The sequence below is a fragment of the Danio aesculapii genome, chromosome 11 (assembly GCF_903798145.1).
Source record: "Danio aesculapii chromosome 11, fDanAes4.1, whole genome shotgun sequence".
Taxonomy (NCBI): domain Eukaryota; kingdom Metazoa; phylum Chordata; class Actinopteri; order Cypriniformes; family Danionidae; genus Danio; species Danio aesculapii.
The window spans coordinates 46,502,300-46,515,566 of NC_079445.1; the positions used below are offsets into that span (position 1 = coordinate 46,502,300).

The following is a 13,267-nucleotide window of genomic DNA, read 5'->3' on the forward strand; positions in this document are numbered from 1 at the left end:
ATGTTCAAAGAATAAACATGAAACGCCAAAATATTCTACAATAATTAAACAAGCTGCTATAGGATGTATGATGACCCTTCTGTCTGTGTTCAGTATTCTGTGAGTTATTGAGGAAATCAGAGTGTTTATAATAATAATAATAATAATAATAATAAAAATAATAATAATAATAATAATAATAATAATAATAATAATAATAATAATAATAATAATAATAATCTCGCGGTTCTTTTGTTCGGCTCTTTTTGTTCTACCCTTCTCTTCCGCCTCTCTAGGCGGCGCTGCAGCTCGTTTCCCGCTCGAATGGCGCGCCGCTCCTGCATCTGAGCTGCCGGTAAAACATGGGTTCTATTATATTCTGTAAAAGGTGTGTAACTTCTATTGCATTTTAATGTCAAACGTAACTAAAATGTGTGATTGAAAAAGAGCTAAATGTTAAGTTTGATCTTAAAATCATACAACGAAGTGTTGTTTAGATTCAAACTGTTGCCTTTTCAGTCCGAATCCGAAAGATGCGGAACTCCAGTCCGTGTTTACCGGAAGCGCTCGAGTGTAAACAAACTCAACGTTCATAACGAGGAGACGCGCTTCTTCCTCAGGTAAACTCTCACAATCATCATTTATGGTCGATATTAGCACTTTACACTGGTATAAACTGCTCAGGAGCTGCTCGGTTGTGTTAATATCGCGTGCTCAGGTGATTTTGAGTAATTAACCGTCTTTTACTGTATTTATCGCCTCATGACAGTCGATGATTGAGGAGTTTTCAGTTAAACCATCAAGAAATACATGAAAAACTGACTTCATTCTCATATTGTTGCTTCATTTAGACATACAGAAGTGTTATTTGATAATGCAGTTATTACAAATGTGATGCAAAAACGAATGTCCAACTGAAATCACACATTTGATCTTATTAGTAAGGTGAATGTAAAACCCTGCGCTTACCTACTGTATTAACCTGTTGATTTATTTAAAAACAGAGATTTCAGATTACACCACACTACAGATGAATATCGGGATTTATGCGGTAGATTGAAGAGTTTATACAAGTATTTCTGACATCTGAAACATTCATACAGATCAGCTCCAAAGTGTTGACAGTGCAAGTTCAACTCTTTTAAAACAGGAGTGCCCAAACTCGGTCCTGGAGGTCCAGTGTCCTACATATTTTACTTTCAACCCCAACTAAACCCACCCGAACCAGCTGATCAAGCTCTTTCTAGGTTTATAGAAACTTCCAGGCAGGTGTGTTGAAGCAAAGTTAGAGGTAAACTATGCAGGACACCGGCCCTCCAGCACCGAGCCCTGCTTTAAAACATTTGACTGATAATGGATCATGTGTATCTTTAATATAATTATACACATAAATGAAGTCTATTTTGATGATCTAAGACCATTTTGCAAGTTTTGTTCTCTTACTGATTATTTAATTCATCATGATTTGTGTAAAATCTTTAATAGTTTGTAATTCTGTGCTTGTTTTAGAGTTATGGAGAGTTATGAAGACTTCATACAGAGATGTTATAACAGTAATAATGCTGATGATGCTGAAGATGAGCCACACACACCTGTTACTTCTTCATCTCTGATCGTGTTTCATGGAGCTTCTATTCTTCCTCCTGTGGTAAGAAAATCATGATTATATTCATATGAACTCATATACACACTTATGTCAGAGGTTTTAGAACAGTCAGATTTTTAATGTTTGTAATCATTTTTAAGGCGTAAAAGCCTGCGTTCATTCGTTAAATAATTTTGCTATTTAAAATAACTGATTTCTTTCTTAAACTGAATTTTTAGTCATTGCAAGTTTATACAGCACATTTCACACACACAGTGGTAATTCAAAGTGCTTTATATAAACAAAAATAGAAGATACAAGTAAATAAAATGATTAAAAGTGATTAAAAACAAATTAAAATGTGTTAAAACAAGTTATAAACGAATGAAAGACAAAGTGATGCGATCTGTCGGACATGGCACAGTGCACCTTCAGTAAAGGCACAGCTAAACAGATGAGTTTGAACATCATTTCTCCAGTCATATGATCCTTCAGAAATTATTTGAATGTTAATTTAATTATCAATATTTTTATTTTTATTTGATAAATTTATTATAAACATATTATTATTTTAAATATTTATTAACAGTCGAGTAATTGTTTCAATGATAGTAAAATGTTTTAATGATTAGAAAGATCTGAAAATCAGGATTAATCTGAAATAATCCAAATAAGTTAACATTATACACTACACCAGGGGTGGCCAAACTCGGGCCTGGAGCTCCGGTGGCCTGCAAAGTTTAGTTCCAACTCCAGTCAGACACACCAGGGCTAGCTAATCAAGCTCTTATTGGGTTTTCTAGAAACATCCTTGCAGGCGTGTTGAGGCAAGCTGGAGATAAAATCTCCAGGACACCGGACCTCCAGGACCCAGTTTGGACACTCCTGCATTACACCATTCAATAGGCAGTGTAGTGTTTAATGTTAAGACACAAGGCATTAAAAATCTTACTGCTGTAAACTGTAGTAGTAGTGTAGAGATGTGTGTGTGTGTGTGTGTGTGTGTGTGCTGATGTGTGTGTTGTGTTGATCAGCTGAATGAGCAGCAGAGAGTCGAGATGAGGACACTGAGAGACACAGCAGTCAGTCTGATGACGATGAAGAGGAGGATGAGGAGAGAGGAGGAGTCTCAGACCAGTGTGAGTTCACTTGCAGCCATCATCATGCGTTGCATTACATTTAAGTTACTCTTGCATTACCTTACCCTGGCTGAGGCTTGATCTGTTTCAGAACTTGCAGGTTATTTTTTCCTCTTTCTGATGAGTTCTGCAATGAACAGCACACTGAATAAACTTCAAGACCCTTTAACAAAGACATCAATAATAATGTAGGATAATGTGATCTGAGAACTTCCTAAGCCAGAGCTCTACATGCTGTATATGCAGATGAATGACTGTTTAAAGCCGTGTGTTTACTGCTGTTGTACGTTTAGTCTTGTTCGCTCAGTAAAATCAGTGTGATTGAGAATATAATCCACTTGTCCTGTTCTTCATGTGTTCAGAATAATGAGAATACTTCCAGCATTGCAGACATGTAGGCTGTCTGTACTAGGCTTGGGCAGTATCCAAATGTTGATACCATCAAACCTCCTCCCTATTTTACCTTGGTATCCGGTATTACCGTGCATAATAAAATAAATGATGTAAGGCGCAGACAGCGTCACCAAACTGTTGGCTTGTGCCTAAACCATTCAGAAACTGAATACCGTATATGTGACCTTAGGTTCGCGGTCACCTGTTTGTCTTATTCGTATTAGAGATCTGCGCGGGACGCTCTCTCTCATTCACACACACACATAAACATCATCCACGTGGATGCGTGCGTGCTCACTCAGGAGTGATATTGTTAGACCACCCACTCCCGTTCATATTACACCAGAGTTACCGACCGCTCTTGCACTTTATTCGAAAATTTATTCCCACACCGCTCCTGCGGCACAGCTAGCGGGACTGCAGACCTGTAATTCATATTTACTACATCTTCCTTCTCGTTCAGTCGAAACCGGAAATACTGCCAAACTGCAGAGGTTGTGTTCTTTTTCCAGACCAGGACACCAGGACGCGCCTCACCATCTTACCTCACCTCTCTCTCTTAACATTTTTAGGCATTAAATAAATAATATTTAATACTTGTCTCCTATATAAGTGCATTGTTTTTAATGACGGTATAACGGTATTGAAACTGACACCGGTGCTATTTTTAGATCCCGCGGTATACCATATTACCATATTACTGCCCAATCCTAGTCTGTACCCGCTCCTGCGTTCTCTCATTACTGGATTCAACATGACGATGTTCATTTTAATTTAGCAATGTATGACAGAAAATGATTATTGTGTTGAATTATATTGTATTTTATCCGTTTTAGAGACAGAAACTATTAGGGATGCACTGATCACAATACTTGGATCAGATATCGGTTCGATGCCGCATATTTTTGTTGGATCGGGTATCGGTCAGCTGGTACTGATCCAAATCCGATCTTGCACGTGCAATATATTCTGTCATTTATAAGCCAAAAAAGTCATGAAGGTAGCTTATTATAAGGCACTAGAGTGTTGTCATGTAGGCTACTATATCCCACATGTTCTGAAGCCTTTCTACAGATGAATATTCACATGGTTAAACTCATGTCCAGTTCAGCACTTCCCATCACTGCGCCTGTCAATCATTCTCCATTCATTCAAACTGCGTGTCGCATTCATGACGACATGAAAAACTCTCTCCAACACTAATTGTTCCTGTTAATTTAATTAATCAGTGGAGAAATGCATTTAGTTTAGTATTAAATGGCTTCATTTTGACCTGCAACAAGGAGATCATTGCTGTTTCTAAATCATGCTGCGCTGTGTCTGTTAGATCAGCAGATCACATTCACAACACTGGAGTAGAGAGGGTGATTACCTGCTCTTCACACACAGAGTAGGCCTGTCTGAAACATTAAATTAAACAAGGCTCAATAATACACTGGACAGATCCTCAACGCACTGATTTCTTCCCTTTGTGCTGCTCAGTTTTGGAAGTGTCCGCAGATACCGGAGGGCTATGGGTTGTGTCTCAGTGATGCATCAAACACTTCATTCACGCATCCGCCTGTGCAGATGCGACGTGCGCCGCTCCATAAAATGAGTTTCTGTTCTGACATCCTTCCGAATCTAACGGAGCTAATTCTACTGAAGGGAATTCTTTCAGTGCTGCGAATAGTTTGTAAAGCCTGGCTCAGTGTGGTCAGAGTAGTTGATTAAATTAATAAAAATGAAACTGATGAGAGCAATTTGGATTGTCATTAGCAGAACATTATTTAATCTAATGTAGGCTACTCTGAAACTGAATATTTCACTGTCATTTTATTTATATTAGTATTATTTAGCAGACCTGTTTGTCAGTGTGTGCGCTGATGCATATTAGCAGACCTTGTTTTGAACTTCATCTCAAATCTTCATTTATTTTATTAAACGAAGACAACTGACCAACAAAAAATACATTAAAGTAAATTATACCAAGCGAAATTAGATTCAAAAAAATAATTGTTCAGACATGCTTTCAGTTTCTCCGTCTCACGCGCGGCGAGTTCAGGCAACGGGGTGTTTGACCTCTGACAGTTTAGTTTAGTCTGGTTCAGACCTGCAGGAGAATATCAGGCTTTGCTAAAAGGCTGGTTGTTTTACCAGTGATTAGGGTCAGGAGTGGTTGCCTATTGCAGATTTCAGAGAAAAATCTGAATAGTAAAAAAGAAAACTTACTGTAAGCTGGACCACGACAGATCAGATCAATAGTTTACAGCACGCATCATGTTTAGATTGTGTTGTCTGTCATATACAGCAGGCCTATAGGTCTGTAATTTTACTAAAGAAGATATATTATTAGAGTTCATCACCAGAACTGTGGAAACTGTATTATGTTTAAAAACACACAGTATGGGGATCAGATCTGTATCGGTCGATACTCCGAATTTTGGTATTGGTATCAGATCGGTATTGTTACACTGAATGACACATTTTAGTGTTTACCTTCTGAGTATTCTAGAGTCATTATAAATCTATATATTATATACTATTATATATTATATAGTGTTTATTTATATAATGCTATATGGTGCAGCAGGGTGGCTCAGTGGCTGGGTCAGTTGGTGTTTCTGTGTGGAGTTTGCATGTTCTCCCCGTGTTGGTGTGGGTTTCCTCCGGGTGCTCCGGTTTCCCCCACAGTCCAAGCACATGCGCTGTATGGGAATTGATGATCTAAATTGGCCATAGTGTATGAGTGTGTGTGTGTGAATGAGTGTTGTCTGGGTGTTTCCCAGTACTGGGTTGCAGATGAAAGGGCATCTGCTGCATAAAACATATGCTGTAAAAGTTGGCAGTTCATTCCTCTGTGACGACCCCTGAAATAGAGACTAAGCTGAAGGAAAATGAATGAATAATAGTGTATATGTTGTCATCATGTCTCCTCTTTCTGTGTGTTTTCAGTTTGCAGACGTGAGCATCAGCGACGCTGAACAGCACACCACCATCACAGACAGTGACATCATCATCTCGGCCCCGCCCACTCTGCTCACATGTCACCCTCTGACGTCAACAGCTCATGATGACCGATCAGCCAATCACCTGCGAGCTTCTCCAGAGGCCCAATCACTGGACAGCACCCAGATCACGGTCTTGTTTGAGGGCGTCGGTCACAAGAACGACAGGTCACATGATGCGCTTGACATCCAGACGGCGATGATGTCATCAGGGTACGTAACCAATGACAACACAGACCTCAGCTTGATGGAAGCAGCCGCCGTCCGCTCAGGAAGTGATATCATCAGCCACGCTCCAGTAGATGGAGCAATCCTAGAAGCCGAAGCTGTTGAGGTTTCACCGCTAAAAATGGCCGAAGACGTTACAGACTCTGATGAAGGGCCGTATCGCATGAGTCTTCAAAACCTCCTGAAGAAATCCCAAGAGTACCGGCGGCGGCAGCGTCTACTGCGCACGCAAGCTAAAGCGCTAATGCCGGCTGTAGACGAGCACAGCCTGTCGGACAAAGAGAACGAGGAGCTTCCCAAACACATCTGGAAGACGGAGCTCAGGAAAGCCAGAGAGAAGAAGAAGGAGAAAGCAGATCTTATAAACACCGACGTCTTAAATCAAACCAACACACACACCGCTAATCATGAAGACATCAGCGCTGTGTTTACTGCACTTCCTGTTTCAGCTAGAGCTCTGTATGCCTCTAAAGTAAAGCCGGTCAGTGCGTCCAGATCACATTTAACAGTGGATCATAAATATGCAAATATCCCCACGCCGCAGTTCTGCTTGAGTCCGGTGCGCTGTAAGAAAGGAGGCGGGGCTTCTGCTCACGCTCAGAAAGCTTTGAGCAGATCTGATCTGAGAACAGTGACTGATGGAGGATTAGTGCAGACACAGCAGATCGCTCAGCTGGAGCTCAACCTGTCCAGCCTCAAAACACTGATCTCAGACCTGGAGTCCACACTCACGCTCTCACACGCCGACCAATCAGTGAGTCCGGGTGATAACTGCGTGAAACGAAACGTCACATTCGGTGGGGCAGTTCAGCAGGAGGTCATCGCAAAGGATTGTGGGATTGAGAAGCAGACCTCGTTTGTGGGCGTCCTCACCGATAACAGTAATCACTCTGATAGAATACAGGCTGATGGTGAAGGGAGCTCTCTGATTGGCTCATCTTATGATGTCGACGCCCCCTCCAGCCTGTGGAGTCAGCTGACTCCTGAAGTTGGAGGTCATGAGGGCGTCTCCCGGGTCAAGCGGAGGCTGCTGATGAATGAGGAGACGCACTGCAGCCCGACCACAGGTACAGCAGTGCGATATGAAGTTAATCTCCTCCTGTGAAATATTACAGCCTTCTGTTGTGTTCTGATGTGAGTTCTGACTGTTGTAGCTGTGTAATAACTCTAATCATTCAGCGGAGTGATATGGAGCCACTCTAAACCTGCCGGAACTACTTTAGCTGTGCCTTTATCTGACAATAACCAAACACCTGAGAGTGACCAGCAGCCAATCAGAATCAAGCATTTAACAGACTTGCATACTCCACCTCTTAAAAGCCACACCCACTTTTCAACTTCCAATCAACAGCTGACTCTCAGAACCAAACTCCGCCCTAGATGTGTTATTTTTGATCATCTGTTTGGTTCTGATGTGGATCACTGATGAACTTGAGGAAGAGACGTGCAGCTGTATGTGATGTTCATTGATTTAATCAGGGGGGCCCAAACCTTTTCGTATGAAGGGCCAAAAACCAAATATCATTGATAGCTGTGGGTCGAAGATTAATATACCAAACTATTCATTCATTCATTTTCTTTTCGGCTTAGTCCCTTTATTAATTTGGGGTTGCCACAGCGGAATGAACCGCCAACTTATCCAGCATATTTTTTACACAGTGGATGCCCTTCCAGCTGCAACCCATCACTGGAAAACACCCATACACACTCATTCACACACATACACTATGGACAATTTAGCCACCCCAGTTCACCTATACCACGTCTTAGGACTTGTGGGGGAAACCCACGACAACACGGGGAGAACATGCCAACTGACCCAGCCGAGGCTTGAACAAGCGCCCTTCTTGCTGTGTGCCCACTGCACCACCATGCAACCTAAGCCAAACTGTTATACATTAAAATTGCCATGGATAATTTCCTAATGAATTTCCTAATGTTATAAAAATAAACAGAAAGCAGTACTTTAAATCATATTAACTAAAGCAATATAACTTAATGATAACTCCAGAACCAGTCACATTTATAACACAGTGGAGTTCAGTGCTGAATACACCAGTCAGGCAGAATCTGCCTTCGCCCTGATTTGCTCACCTAAGTCTCTGCATTGTCCTCTATTCGTTGTATGTACGTTTTAAAGTAAATCTGATTAATTTACTCCATTATTATTGAAACATTTAATTTCAGATAGCTTTATTTTGTAGCTTAACAATAAAACAAATAAATATAAGGCTACATTAAATTTGAAATGACCATTAAACCATTCTCAGATGGCATGGCAGGCCAAATCAAAGGTTACCATGGGCCAACTTTGACCCGCGGGCCCTAGTTTGTGCATCTCTGGATTAAACACTCTTTTCTTCCTGTATTCAGCAGTTGTGCAGTCGTCTGTGCAGACGCAGGAGGATCCCGTCACATTTCTGATGGAGGAAGAGCGCAGACAACAGCAGGAACTACTGCAGGTGAGCACTGTTTAATTATGGCCCATTTTAACTGAGTGGTACGGTGCGGTTCAGTACACTTTTATTGTTGTTTCCACTGTTAAAAGGTACCTAAAAGCGAACTGTGCTGTACCACTTTTTGGGTGCTCTTTCCAAAGGGTACCTAGCACAACAAAAGGGTACCAACAGGTGGAGCTAGATGCTCAGCTGAACACTATTGGTTTACAGAGATACGTCACTCGCCCGTGCACAAGCCAGGAGAATGAAAACAAAAGAACCCCTAATTTGAAACACACAGCCGAGACATTACACTGTAATAATATATACATATAATAACAAACCATGGTCGACCCGAGCTCAAACACACCTTGTCGTCGTCTTGATGAACAGACACAAAGCCAAGAAGAGCAGAATCTACCCTGTGCCCGGTAGTTGTTCTCGAGGCCGTCTAAAGTGCGAGCGGTTTCACTTTCTCCAGAGAGCTCGCCGCACGTCTATATTTGAATTGAGGAACTTCTCGAGCTGATGATAATAACGTGCGCGTGATCATTGAAGTGCTTCTGATATCCTGATCCTTTCAGAAACAGACAAACGCGAGAGTGAAGCACGAAAAAACAAAGGAGAAGGAAAGCAAATGACTCTTTCAGCAACCTAAACCATGAACACACTGCCATGTTGAACTCTGATCATCAGCTTCTGGACTATTCTGAACTGGGAATGAGGGAGCTCCTCTCTAACAGAGGCTACATGTGCTGCTGAAGATCACACACACAGATGAGAGGTCTGCTCTGACTGTGGGCTACATTTCATGTTGTTTTTAAGCACAAATAAGGACTAAATGTGTGTAGTGTGTAGTGTTTCTGTAATTTGTAACATCGGAGACTGTAAGGGTCTGTATGTGTACATATATGTTCATTTATTTTATATCATTTATTTATTTTATATTATTTTATATTAGGGTACCAGTGCCATCCTTTTGGCAGTGAAAACGCCAGCCTGATAAAGGTGAACCGTACCATACAGTACCACTCAGTGGAAACAGGTCATTAGTGCAAACTAGTTTGGAAGCACATAAATAAATGAGTAAATTAGCATTTTGGAGTGAACTGCCCATTTAAATTAAACTTATTAAGGGATCGTTCGCACAAAAATAAAAGCTTAATCACTCTCAGGTACTTATAAAGGTTGTCAATATGGCTAAATACCTAAATTCAAAAAATGTTTTAATATATACAAAGCTGAATTTATATTTAAATTATTCAGGCAGTAAATAATATTAAAATGTACCATATTCCCTGCTATACCCACAAGAGGGCGCCAGCGCCAACCCTCCGCTTTCCCTCGTGAAGCTAAAAGAGAAATAACTGAAACTGCAATTCATCGACTGGCCACTGGGGGCTGACTCCAAAACAGAGCACTTTTCCATTGACTCTAATGTTAAAATGTTACAGCCTGGTACAAAAAAGATTTGTGTGTATATAGCTAATATTACCACCCTCTGTCAGGGGGGAATTTGGTTTTGTAACTAACCTGTTTAATTTATATTAAGCTTTAAAATTCTGCATAATTAACAGAAAGGCCACTTGTGTGACTCTCTGCTGCTTGCCGTCATGTCACCTCAGCTGATTCTGATTCCAGCCGCTGAACGTGGAGGACATATCATATTCGTGGTTTTGTTTTATGTGGCTTTACACAGTCGATTGCCCTTTGAGATTATATCTTACAATTATCAGATAAAATGGCATGCTGTGCACATTCTGACCTCTATTTTCCTATTAAGTGAAATTCTTATGTAATTTTATCTATAAATGTTTTTGTTTTATTTTAGATAATTTATTTATTATTCATAATTTTATTTAGAACTTGAATTAAGAATTAATTGATTGATTAGCTTAAGCTTTAGAACCAATCATCTGAAACGTGTTGACATGTTGATACACATAAATCACCTTACATTTGCTAACACAGACAGTTTATGAAGTATTTGGAAGTAAGTGGGTTTTCCTTGTGTAGAAAAACATAAGAAGAATGGTTAGTGGCTCGATGTATTACAACAGTGTTTTTAAAAGAGCAAACACGGTAAACACTGTATTAATGTAGTATACAACCAAGCACACAAACAGAACACAAACGAGTCACCTGTAATGAAGTGTTAACCGTTTCTCCCAAAGTAATACTGATAAAAGCAGTTTCTCTGTTAATACTGATCTAAGCAAAATGCAAGCAGGTATCTCTAGCTCCGCCCACGCCCCGCCTCTTTGCCCGGTTTCGGTTACCCCTGATTGATGCGTGGACAAATTGGTGATGGATAGCCCCACCCACTTGTAGCTTCATTTGCGCTTTTTAGAAACACACACACACACACACACACACACACACACACACTACATGCATATTTTTAGTCTGATATTTGCCTTTTTAGCACAGTTTAAACATTAAACAGATTTAATAACTCATCTCTAATAACTGATTTATTTTATCTTGGCCATGATGGCAGCACATTATATTAGACTAGATGTTTTCAGGATACTAGTAATCAGCTTAAAGTGACATTTAAAGGATTAATTAGAGTAATTAGGCAAGTCATTGTATAACAGAAGTTTCTTCTGCAGACAATCAATATATATAGCTTAAGGGGGCTAATAATATTGAGCTATTAATATAGGTTTTAAAATATTTATTCTAGCTGAAATAAAACAAATAAGCCTTTCTCCTGAAGAACAAATATTATAGGAAATACTGTGAGAAATTCCTCTGTTTAACATCATTTGGGAAATATTTATATATATATATATAAAAGATTCACAGGAGGGTGAATAATTTAGACTTAAACTGATAATCGTTTTGAATAATCGTGATTATGATTTTTCCCATAATCGAGCGGTCCTAAATCTATGACAGAACTGTAATTTGGGGTGAACTGTCCCTTTAAATGAATCCCTGATTAAAGATAGTGATTGGTTGGGGTCAGTAATGATTCATTCTCCGGTCAGACTCTCCTTGGACTCGGCAGAAATAAATATGAATATTATTTCATTTCTGGCTACTGTAGAGAGCGTCCTCATGAGTGTCTCCTTCAGGTCCTGTAGCCGCCGGTGTCCAGAAGTCATTAATTACTGTCTGTAATGTATGTGTTGGGGAGGCTTTAATGAACACACACTGTTTTTACATGAGCCAGTGTGTGTGTGTGTGTGTGTGTGTGTGTGTGTGTGTTCACTGTGAGAAACTCAACAGTAGGATAATTGTGTTTAATTCATTCATTCGCTGATATGAAGAGTCTGAACTCGAGCTGTGCAGTTAATCTAAATTCAGATTTGATTTTGGCCGTCAATTATTATGAAAAAACAACAATGGAGATAAAATGATGATTGCATCATGTTCCACCCCTTTTAATCTCCCCACATCACATTCATTCCTTTGCAAAACTTACCTTCAAGAGTTCACACTTAGCTGATAATCAATAAAGTGTATTTGGCATGATGTCCCAGGAGAGAGCTCTGAGCTTGTAATATCCTCGAGCCCGGGGCTCCCTCCTGTTAGAAGGGTGAGAGGGGAGTTTGAGCTTAGGCAGGTCTCGAGAACTCCCCTGCTTGTCGCCGTGTGAGAAGTGTAACCTGAGGTTGTCTTAGGTGATAATTTGGTTTAGTCGATTGGCTATGGTGTATGTTTTTGGATGGTTGGAGGAAACCGAGGGACCTGGTTTCCTCCGAGCCACCGTGTCACCCTATCGGAAAAAAGTGAAAACTCTGGTTATTCATAATGCCTCAGTGATCATCTAATAGGGCTGATTATGGAGCTAATGACGTGCCAGCCGTGTTGATCATTAGCACGTGATCCTCTCGAAATGAGTTTAAATAAACCTCACTTCATGTGGAACCCACTAAATCATCTTGTGTAAGCTTTGCTGCATGTGATGTTCTGGAGTTATTACTGTATTAGATTTAATTATGGTGGCTCGGCATGATGGCTCAGTGGTTAGCACTGTGGCCTCACAGCAAGAAGGTCACTGGTTCAAGTCTCGGCTGGGTCAGTGTGTGTTTCTGTGTGGAGTTTGCATGTTCTCCCCGTGTTGGTGTGGGTTTCCTCCGGGTGCTCCGGTTTCCTCCACAGTCCAAACACATGCGCTATAGGGGAACTGATCAACTAAATTGGCCATAGTGTATAAGTGTGTGTGTGTGTGTGTTTAAATGAGTCTGTATGGGTGTTTTCCAGTACTGGGTTGCAGCTGGAAGGGCATCCGCTGTGTAAAACATATGCTGGAATAGTTGGTGGTTCATTCCTCTGTGGCAACCTCTGATGAATAAAGGGAGTAAGCTGAGGGAGAATGAATGAGTGTACATTTATATAAACATATGCACGTCTCTTCACCTTCAGCTGACCTTATTTAACTCTGCCGCTCTCTCTCTCTCTCTCTCTCTCTCTCTCTCTCTCTCTCTCCCTCTCTCTCTCTCTCTCTCTCTCTCTCTCTCTCTCTCTCTCTCTCTCTCTCTCTCTCTCTCTCCTCTCTCTCTCTCT

The 13,267-nt window shown here is 40.6% G+C and overlaps 1 protein-coding gene across 1 annotated transcript; it reads left to right on the top strand.

Moving 5' to 3' along the window:
* Window positions 1-512: 512 nt before the first annotated feature.
* si:ch73-100l22.3 (centriolar coiled-coil protein of 110 kDa) lies at window positions 513-10,343 on the top strand. Its single transcript, XM_056467916.1, has 7 exons — window positions 513-599; window positions 1,489-1,627; window positions 2,599-2,703; window positions 6,031-7,378; window positions 8,685-8,773; window positions 10,204-10,207; window positions 10,327-10,343. Exons 2-7 carry the CDS (start codon window positions 1,493-1,495, stop codon window positions 10,341-10,343), a joined length of 1,698 nt encoding a protein of 565 aa, XP_056323891.1. The 5' UTR covers window positions 513-599; window positions 1,489-1,492.
* The last annotated feature ends 2,924 nt before the right edge of the window (window positions 10,344-13,267 follow it).